Raw genomic sequence first — 11,210 nt, 5'->3', positions numbered from 1 at the left:
AGATGGCGCCATTGCACTCCAGCCTAGGTAACGAGTGAAACTCCGTCTCAAAAAAAGAAAACCAAAAAAAACAAAAATTTTTTTAACTTGAGTAAATGCTATGCATGAGAATGACTGGTATTTTCTCTTAACAAAGAAACTCAAAAAATATGTAAATGCTACTTCAGAGCAGTTTTGATCTTAGTTTTAATCATCAGCTTGAAATAGAAAAGTCACCAAGGTCACAACTGAAGGACAATTAACGGATGACTATTGACGGTTACAAAAGCTACAAAACAGCAGAAAATATTACAGGTGTATGGTTAATGAACAGCATAACTGATTAGATTTCAAACTGATTAGATTTTTATTTCAGAAAATCAAAAACAAATCATAGGCTGGGCAGTGGCTCACGCCTATAATCCCAGTACTTTGGGAGACCAAGGCAGTGCATCACCTAAGGTCAGGAGTTCAAGATCAGCCTGGCCAACATGGTGAAACCCTGTCTCTACTAAAAATACAAAAATGAACCGGGTGTGATGGTGTGCGCCTGTAGTCCCAGCTACTCAGGAGGCTGAGAGGAGACTAGCTTGAATCCGGGAGGTGGAGGTTGCAGTGAGCTGAGATCGCACCACTGCACTCCAGCCTGGGTGCCAGAGCAACACTCCATCTAGAAAATAAAAAAATTTAAATAAATCACAGCCAAATTTCTTTTTTTGTGTCAAAACTACTATGGGATGTGTATTAATCTCGCAGGCAAAATTCCTGAGGCCAACCTAGAAAAAAAATAAGAACCTTTCCTCAAAATTCAGAAAACCAAGTTCCTTTTCTACCTTTAGTAGATCAGCAGTTCATCCTCATTAAAAGCAAGTTACCTTTACTGTGAAGTCTAAAAAACAGCGCTATCATAATGGTGATGACTCTGTCTCTCCCCTGCCACCGCCCTGTCTTCTGAACTATTCAGCCCCACGGCTGTTAGGTGTGTACGTGGGGACAGTTGGAGTTGGGTCTGCAGCTGTAAATATATATGTGCGTGTGCTTTTGTGTGTCCCCAAGCTACCTCTGACATAGCCAAGGAAAAGCAACCCCTCAATAACAATGGGCACACCCAAGAAGCCACATCTTGGCTTCAAAATACCAAAATTTGCACTTAAAGAAAAAAGCCTCCTTGAAGAAACAGTTGATGCCAGAGCTATGTGAGAGGAACTGCAACATGCATCTAGACATCCTGCTGTATAAAAAAAGTGCTCAAAAAGTGATGGGAACATGTAAAATGGATACAAAAGCCAGCCTGCATGGGTTCCGACAGGCCAAATCTAGGAGAATGTGAGCATCGAAACAAGTAATTAAAACAACAGGATATAGCCCATCAAATAAAATAGGAAATAAAGGAGAAAGCTGAAAATCTGATGGAGAATGAGATATTTACAGTTTCAAACACAAAGAGTAACTTCACAATGAAGCCTAAAAAGTACTGCCTTAATCAAGTGATCACAGTGACCACTACCAGTAATGGAACAAACAGAACTGTGTGGCACCTGACAGTGCAATGAGAAGAACGCAGGCTCACCTCAGCAACGCTCCTGCCAGAGACACGTGACCTGCACTGAATCATGAGAAGACACCCAAGAAACCCAAACCCAGAGACATGCTACCAAAAAAACTTGTAATATTTTAAAATGTCAAGGTCAGAAAAGCCAAGGAAAGTCTGAGAAACTGTCCCAGAATGAAGGAGACCACAGACAGGCCAGGCCTGGCATGGTGGCTCAGGCCTGTAATCCCAACACTTCGGGAAGCCAAGGCAGGAAGATGGCTTGAGGCCAGGAGCTCAAGACCAGACTGGGCAGCCTACTAAGAGCCCCATCTCTAGCAAAAATAAAAAGTAAAAAAAAAAAAAAAAAAAAGTCTCCCAACACTTTGGGAGACTCTGAGAGGCCCACGTCAAAGGATTGCTTGGGGCCAGGAGTTTGAGACCAGCCTGGGCAACAGAAAGAGACCCCATCTCCTTAAAAAAAAAAAAAAACAACAAAGTTTAAAAAAAGAGACAGTAAGACATGACAACTAAATCTACATGTGATGCTTAATTAAATTATTTGCTTTGACAGTACTAGGACAACTGGTGAAACCTGAATGATATTCAAGGCTCAGGATGTATCTATGTTCATTCCGTGACTGATAGTCATATTGTGGCTATATAAGACAACGTCCTAAATTTCAGGAACTATATACACACATATGGTTGGGGATAAAAGGCATCAGGTTAACAACTTCTTATCAAATCGTTCAGGAGAAAAACATTCTTTCTACCTTATCTCCAGCTCTGCTGTCAGCCCGTCATTGCCAAAAGGTGATGGTGACATTTACTCACTGTTTCAGGGTCTTCAAGGGACTCATCCAGTTCTGCATAGGACACAATGGTGTACCCTTTGCAGGCTCTCCACAACATTTTTTCAAATGCTTCCACTTTTCCTTGGTTGATTAGGCCAGACACAAATCTGTGAGACAATAAAGTCAACCTGTAGTCAACTGAAAGCAATAAATGTTATGAAACTACATTAAAAGAATGATGAAGACTTTCATCTCTACCAAGTGGCGAATATATCCTGAAAGCCCTCCAACAGCAAAACATCTCAAGTGCTGGGTAGAATATTTTTCAAACTTCTTTTTAAATGTATAGATGAGCTTATAATAAAGAGAAATTCTTGGCTGGGTACGGTGGCTCACGCCTGTAAGCCCAGCACTATGGGAGGCTGAGGCAGGTAGGTCACCAGGTCAGAAGTTCAAGACCAGCCTGGCCAAGATGCTGAAACCCCGTCTCTACTAAAAACACAAAAATTAGCCACGTGTGGTGGCAAACGCCTGGTATCCCAGCTACTCGGGAGGCTGAAGCAGGAGAATCGCTTGAACCCAGGAAGCAGAGCCTGCAGTGAGCCGAGATCTCACCACTGCACTCTAGCCTGGGCAACAGAGCAACTCCGTCTCAAAAAAAAAAAAAAAAAAATATTCTTGGAATCCAAAGGGAAAACAGAACCTAACAGCTGTCCTGATTACAACATTGAACCCAGTATCCTAAAGCCTTATGTTAATGTCAGCATGGGACTCAGGAGCCAAGAACTGGGTCTAGATAAAGTGAGCAAATACAACTGACACCCCTCTCCGGCTGGGACTGTTTCATGCACAAAGAGCTACACCTTCAGTGAATGGGTGGACCAGAAAAAAACCTGCCTTGCAAAGGAGCCTGGAGCCTACATGTAAACTTGTTTATTTCCATTTTGGTTCTAGATGAAGGGAGAAGTCTTCCCTAAGAATTTATAACCACAGGTTAAAATTCACTCAGATTTGAGGCTTAAAATCCCAATGCTGAGAAAAATGTAAAGGATTCCAGGTTGACAGAGCACTCCCAGGTACCTGGCAAATGTCAAAACAAATTCTCTCTGGAGGAAAACATCCTCAAACTAAACATCACTGAATTCCTTCAGATCAGGAACTGTGAAATATGAGTTCACAGTAATTTTAAAAATCACAAATCACATGAGAAAACAGGTTACCATTAGTTTCAGTAAGCAGAAAGAATAAACAGCAGGAGAACTTTAAAGTATGATTAATTTAAAAAATTAGGTCAGACACGGTGGCTCAAGCTTGTAATCCCAGCACTTTGGGAGGCCAAGGCAGGCAGATCACCTGCAGTCAAGAGTTCAAAACCAGCCTGGTCAACATGGAGAAACCCCATCTCTACCTTAAAAAATATAAAATTAGCCAGGCGTGGCAGTGCATGCCTGTAATCCCAGCTACTTAGGAGGCTGAGGCAGGACAATCGCTTGAACCTGGGAGGCAGAGGTTGTGGTGAGCCGAGATCACGCCATTGCACTCTAGCCTGGACAGCAAGGGCGAAACTGTCTCAAAAAACAAAAATTAACCAATTCAGTTTAGCCACCAAGTTTCTACCAGACAGGATTTGATGCCTGAATGGCCAATTGTTTTAAGCTTACAGAAGTAACACTGAATGACATAAGTGTTGTTTCTTTACAGCTCATACCAAAAGAATAAATTTCCATTGTATTGAGTAAAAAAGTCAATACAGCTGAGTAATTCAGTTCAACAAGTACAGGAGTACAGTGTTTGCTTATACAAATATTCACCATCTTTCATTCAACCCTAGGCTTTAAAATGGTCCCCATTCTATTGCTATGGGAGAAAAAAACAAACAAACAAACAAACAAAAAATGGTCCCCATTCATCCCCTCTTTGGAGCTCATCTGCCTTTTACAAGAAGAGCAGTATGAAGCCTGACATGCCAGGCCTTGTCACCTACCCCAGTTTTGCTCCCAGCCTCTGCATACAGCTGTAATCCAACAAAGAATCATTCTCTAAGGAGGGGAATTCTTCATAAGTGGGTTCAAACTAGAAAGAGACATATGAAACTGTGTTTCATTAAAAGTGACACTTTATTTCTCATGTCAAATTTCCAAACAAGTTTATAGGGCATCCTAACTAACTACTTAGATCTGGGTGCAAAGGCTTCTAAAGCAACTTAGATCTATAACTCAACTCTCATAAATAAAAAGATAACTTCCCATCCCTTATTTGTAAGCCACTTGAAGACATTTACATAAAAGAAAGTTACAGTTTAATTCACTGCCTTCATCCAAGACAGAGTAACTTTATCAAAGATCACTATTATATCAAATGAAACGAAAGTTTAGAACAGATGCACTTTTCTTTTTTTGAGACGGAGTCTTGCTCTGTCGCCCAGGCTGGAGTGCAATGATGCGATCTTGGCTTACTATAACCTCCACCTCCCAGGTCCCCATTCAAGCAATTCTCCTGCCTCAGCCTCCCGAGTAGCTGACAGACAGGCACGCACCACAATGACCAGCTAATTTTTGTACTTTTAGTAGAGACGGGGTTTCACCATGTTGGCCAGGCTGGTCCTGAACTCCTAACCTTGTGATCTGCCCGCCTTGGGCTCCCAAAGTGCTAGGATTACAGGTGTGAGCCATCATGCCCGGCCTCAGATGCACTTTTTTCTTTTATACTCAGCTCTGTAAAATGCTACCACATGGACTATTCTTTATCCTTTTTTTTTTTTAGATACAGGGTACAGGGTCTCACTGTCACTCAGGTGGTAGTACAGTAGCATAATCACAGCTCACTACAGCCTCAAACTTCTGGGCTCAAGTGATCTCACCTCAGCCTCCCTGGTAGCTGGGGCTACAGGTGTGCACCACCACACTCAGCTAATTCCTTATTTTTTGTATAGACAAGGTATCATATTAATTCTCACTATGTTCAGGTTGGTCTTAAACTCTTGGGCTCAAGCCATCCTCCAGTCTTGGTCTCCCAAAGTACTGGGATTACAGATGTAAGCCACTGTATCTGACCTATTCTTAGAAAATTATAGATTATTCTTTCACTTCCTTTACTCAGCAATTTGGAAAAACTAAATTTTAGAGTTCAACGTCCTTCATTCAATTTATTTCCCATGCTCATAAAAATTTTTTTCAACCACAAACTAAACCATTTTATAAATATTTAGTATTGTAATTGCTAAAAACAACTAACACAGGAAATGGCTCTTTAAAACTTTTTTTAAAGTCATATAATCCAACTGAAAAATAAAGTCAAGGTTTAAATTTAATCTCTTAAGGCCGGGCGTGGTGGCTCACCCCTATGGTCCCAGCACTTTGGGGGGCCGAGGTGGGTGGATCAACTGAGGTCAGGAGCTCGATACCAGCCCGGCCAAGATGGTGAAACCCTATCTCTACTAAAAATACAAAAAATTACAGGTGTGGTGATGGGCAGTGCCTGAATTCTCAGCTACTAAAGAGGCTGAGGCAGGAGAATCTCTGAACCCAGAAGGCAGAGAGTACGGTGAGCTGAGATCATGCCACTTCATTCCAGCTTGGTCAATAAGAGCAAAACTCCATTTCAATAAATAAATAAATAAATTTAATCTCTTTTTAAAAAAAGCAACATATCTATATGAGCTGATAGCAAAATAAAGTCTATAGATTTTTATAAAAGAAATTGTATTTCCACACGAGTCATTCAGTACCTCAACGTTGCGTTTCACAAAGGTTTTTGTCACTCTCAGCATGTGAGTGTACTCAATCAGTTCCAGCAAGTTCTTCCTCAGTTTCTCCTTGTTCTTAGTGACTTCTCTCAGTTCAACCTCGAGCTTCTGCAACTGCTCCTAAAACAAAATAGTGGTTACTTAAGAGGCTAGATTCATTCCAGTTGTGATTCCAACAATCTTCGTACAATATACCAAAACCAGTGGCATTTCTTTTTCTTGAGATGGAGTCTTGCTGTGTCGCCCAGGGCTGGAGTACAGTGGCACAATCTTGGTTCACTGCAACCTCCAAGCAATTCTCCTGCCTCAGGCTTCTCTGGGTAGCTGGGACTACAGGTGTATACCAACACACCCAGCTAATTATTTTTGTATTTGTAGTAGAGAAGAGGTTTCACCATGTTGGCCAAGCTGGTCTTGAGCTCTTGACTGTAGGAGATCGTCAGGTTGGTTAGAAAGATCGTAAAATTATAGAACATAGTCACAAACCTTCTTGGAAGGCCGAGAAGTTTGCATAGTTCCAGTAGAAATTTTGGGTGAAAGCAGCCTAATTCCCTTTACCTTTAGTTGATAAAAGCAAATAACTAGGGAATGTGAAGGAGTTTACCTGATAACTTGTTTACTCATGTGATCCTAAAAATAATCTTTAATCTTTCACAGGCCAGATGGCTCTCTCAAGGGGAAAGCAACCAGATTTATCACCCACAAATGGTGTTTGCTTTAGGCCTCAGAACCCGGCCTTTAATCATTATGCACAAGTGTGTTGACTCAGAGCCTCTGTTATTAAATCTACACCGAATAAATGCCTGGAGTGCCAGCTACTCAAGGCCAATAGCTGCCATCTCTCTCAGCATTGTCTGTGAGTGGCCATGGACCCCCAGCCCACTCTTTCACTAGAGATTTATTTGAGTGAATTTGTTCATCCATCGCTAAGTCAAAGTCTGCAGGTCAGCCCCGACACTTGACCTCAGGTGATCCATACACCTTAGACTCCCAAAGTGCTGGGATTACAGGTGTGAGCCACCATGCCAGGTCCCAGTGGGGGCTTTAAAAAGCCAGAATTTATGTGAGTTTGGTAGGGATACAAAAACATGCAAAGGTTTTAAAGGCCCATTATTGGCCAGGCACAGTGGCTCACAGGCCTGTAATTCTGGCACTTTGGCAGGCCGACAAGGGTGGATCAATTGAGGTCAGGAGTTTGAGACGAGCCTGGCCAACACGGCGAAACCCTGTCTCTACTAAAAATACAAAAAAATTAACTGGGCGTGGTGGTATGTACCTGTAATCCCAGCTACTCAGGAGGCTGAGGCAGGAGAATCACCTGAACTCAGGGGACGGAGGGTGCAGTGAGTGGGGATGGCACAACTGCACTCCAGCCTGGGCAACAGAGCAAGACGCCTTCTCAATATAAATAAAAAAAATAAATAGAAATAAAAGCCCATTTATTGTTTTACATTAATTCAGGTAATTTTTGTGAAGTTCATGCCACATATGAGCTAAAATACTCCGGAGCCTGTGATGACCATGAGACCCCCAAGACTGGCCCTCTTCTCTATCTGCAAGTGCTGTCATTTCTCGCGGATCTCCCTTGTCTGCTTATCCATGTCATGCATCAAAGAATCTTCCTCTTTAAATCTACATTTCCTTTTTTTGCAACACAGAATATGTTTAGATAATCTTTTCTAACATATTTTCCTAGTCTCTAGCATATGAGTTTCTATGCAGTCACATTTACACAATTAATTAAGCGTAAATATTCATGAGAATCTGCCGGGAGCGGTGGTTCACACCTATAATCCCAGCACTGTGGTAGGCTGAGATGGGTGGATCACGAGGTCAGGAGTTCAAAACCAGCCTGGCCAAGATGGGGAAACACTGTCTCTACTAAAAATACAAAAATTAGCCAAGCACAGTGGCGGGCACCTGTAATCCCAGCTACTCGGGAGGCTGAGGCAGGAGAATTGCTTGAACCCAGGAGGCGGAGGTTGCAGTGAGCCAAGATCATGCCACTGCACTCTAGCCTGGGTAACAGAGCAAGACTCCACCTCAAAAAAAAAAAAATATTCTTGGAATCCAAAGGGAAAACAGAACCTAACAGCTGTCCTGATTACAACATTGAACCCAGTATCCTAAAGCCTTATGTTAATGTCAGCATGGGACTCAGGAGCCAAGAACTGGGTCTAGATAAAGTGAGCAAATACAACTGACACCCCTCTCCGGCTGGGACTGTTTCATGCACAAAGAGCTACACCTTCAGTGAATGGGTGGACCAGAAAAAAACCTGCCTTGCAAAGGAGCCTGGAGCCTACATGTAAACTTGTTTATTTCCATTTTGGTTCTAGATGAAGGGAGAAGTCTTCCCTAAGAATTTATAACCACAGGTTAAAATTCACTCAGATTTGAGGCTTAAAATCCCAATGCTGAGAAAAATGTAAAGGATTCCAGGTTGACAGAGCACTCCCAGGTACCTGGCAAATGTCAAAACAAATTCTCTCTGGAGGAAAACATCCTCAAACTAAACATCACTGAATTCCTTCAGATCAGGAACTGTGAAATATGAGTTCACAGTAATTTTAAAAATCACAAATCACATGAGAAAACAGGTTACCATTAGTTTCAGTAAGCAGAAAGAATAAACAGCAGGAGAACTTTAAAGTATGATTAATTTAAAAAATTAGGTCAGACACGGTGGCTCAAGCTTGTAATCCCAGCACTTTGGGAGGCCAAGGCAGGCAGATCACCTGCAGTCAAGAGTTCAAAACCAGCCTGGTCAACATGGAGAAACCCCATCTCTACCTTAAAAAATATAAAATTAGCCAGGCGTGGCAGTGCATGCCTGTAATCCCAGCTACTTAGGAGGCTGAGGCAGGACAATCGCTTGAACCTGGGAGGCAGAGGTTGTGGTGAGCCGAGATCACGCCATTGCACTCTAGCCTGGACAGCAAGGGCGAAACTGTCTCAAAAAACAAAAATTAACCAATTCAGTTTAGCCACCAAGTTTCTACCAGACAGGATTTGATGCCTGAATGGCCAATTGTTTTAAGCTTACAGAAGTAACACTGAATGACATAAGTGTTGTTTCTTTACAGCTCATACCAAAAGAATAAATTTCCATTGTATTGAGTAAAAAAGTCAATACAGCTGAGTAATTCAGTTCAACAAGTACAGGAGTACAGTGTTTGCTTATACAAATATTCACCATCTTTCATTCAACCCTAGGCTTTAAAATGGTCCCCATTCTATTGCTATGGGAGAAAAAAACAAACAAACAAACAAACAAAAAATGGTCCCCATTCATCCCCTCTTTGGAGCTCATCTGCCTTTTACAAGAAGAGCAGTATGAAGCCTGACATGCCAGGCCTTGTCACCTACCCCAGTTTTGCTCCCAGCCTCTGCATACAGCTGTAATCCAACAAAGAATCATTCTCTAAGGAGGGGAATTCTTCATAAGTGGGTTCAAACTAGAAAGAGACATATGAAACTGTGTTTCATTAAAAGTGACACTTTATTTCTCATGTCAAATTTCCAAACAAGTTTATAGGGCATCCTAACTAACTACTTAGATCTGGGTGCAAAGGCTTCTAAAGCAACTTAGATCTATAACTCAACTCTCATAAATAAAAAGATAACTTCCCATCCCTTATTTGTAAGCCACTTGAAGACATTTACATAAAAGAAAGTTACAGTTTAATTCACTGCCTTCATCCAAGACAGAGTAACTTTATCAAAGATCACTATTATATCAAATGAAACGAAAGTTTAGAACAGATGCACTTTTCTTTTTTTGAGACGGAGTCTTGCTCTGTCGCCCAGGCTGGAGTGCAATGATGCGATCTTGGCTTACTATAACCTCCACCTCCCAGGTCCCCATTCAAGCAATTCTCCTGCCTCAGCCTCCCGAGTAGCTGACAGACAGGCACGCACCACAATGACCAGCTAATTTTTGTACTTTTAGTAGAGACGGGGTTTCACCATGTTGGCCAGGCTGGTCCTGAACTCCTAACCTTGTGATCTGCCCGCCTTGGGCTCCCAAAGTGCTAGGATTACAGGTGTGAGCCATCATGCCCGGCCTCAGATGCACTTTTTTCTTTTATACTCAGCTCTGTAAAATGCTACCACATGGACTATTCTTTATCCTTTTTTTTTTTTAGATACAGGGTACAGGGTCTCACTGTCACTCAGGTGGTAGTACAGTAGCATAATCACAGCTCACTACAGCCTCAAACTTCTGGGCTCAAGTGATCTCACCTCAGCCTCCCTGGTAGCTGGGGCTACAGGTGTGCACCACCACACTCAGCTAATTCCTTATTTTTTGTATAGACAAGGTATCATATTAATTCTCACTATGTTCAGGTTGGTCTTAAACTCTTGGGCTCAAGCCATCCTCCAGTCTTGGTCTCCCAAAGTACTGGGATTACAGATGTAAGCCACTGTATCTGACCTATTCTTAGAAAATTATAGATTATTCTTTCACTTCCTTTACTCAGCAATTTGGAAAAACTAAATTTTAGAGTTCAACGTCCTTCATTCAATTTATTTCCCATGCTCATAAAAATTTTTTTCAACCACAAACTAAACCATTTTATAAATATTTAGTATTGTAATTGCTAAAAACAACTAACACAGGAAATGGCTCTTTAAAACTTTTTTTAAAGTCATATAATCCAACTGAAAAATAAAGTCAAGGTTTAAATTTAATCTCTTAAGGCCGGGCGTGGTGGCTCACCCCTATGGTCCCAGCACTTTGGGGGGCCGAGGTGGGTGGATCAACTGAGGTCAGGAGCTCGATACCAGCCCGGCCAAGATGGTGAAACCCTATCTCTACTAAAAATACAAAAAATTACAGGTGTGGTGATGGGCAGTGCCTGAATTCTCAGCTACTAAAGAGGCTGAGGCAGGAGAATCTCTGAACCCAGAAGGCAGAGAGTACGGTGAGCTGAGATCATGCCACTTCATTCCAGCTTGGTCAATAAGAGCAAAACTCCATTTCAATAAATAAATAAATAAATTTAATCTCTTTTTAAAAAAAGCAACATATCTATATGAGCTGATAGCAAAATAAAGTCTATTTCCACACGAGTCATTCAGTACCTCAACGTTGCGTTTCACAAAGGTTTTTGTCACTCTCAGCATGTGAGTGTACTCAATCAGTTCCAGCAAG

The 11,210-nt window shown here is 41.8% G+C and overlaps 1 protein-coding gene across 2 annotated transcripts in view; it reads right to left on the bottom strand.

Annotated features, from left to right (window-relative positions):
* The window catches only part of ATP6V0A2 (ATPase H+ transporting V0 subunit a2), a 53,383-nt gene that overhangs the window by 28,958 nt on the left and 13,215 nt on the right, over positions 1-11,210 (bottom strand). For both annotated transcript variants that reach the window (XM_017544403.2, XM_037744256.1), the window contains exons 4-6: positions 6,035-6,172; positions 4,292-4,380; positions 2,348-2,474 (exon numbers count right to left, since the gene is read on the bottom strand). In XM_017544403.2, coding sequence (XP_017399892.1) covers positions 2,348-2,474; positions 4,292-4,380; positions 6,035-6,172 — 354 coding nt within the window. The remainder of the gene's footprint in view (positions 1-2,347; positions 2,475-4,291; positions 4,381-6,034; positions 6,173-11,210) is intronic.

This window comes from Cebus imitator, unplaced genomic scaffold (genome assembly GCF_001604975.1).
Source record: "Cebus imitator isolate Cc_AM_T3 unplaced genomic scaffold, Cebus_imitator-1.0 Scaffold169, whole genome shotgun sequence".
Classification (NCBI taxonomy): domain Eukaryota; kingdom Metazoa; phylum Chordata; class Mammalia; order Primates; family Cebidae; genus Cebus; species Cebus imitator.
This window is presented reverse-complemented; position numbering and strand designations above follow the sequence as displayed.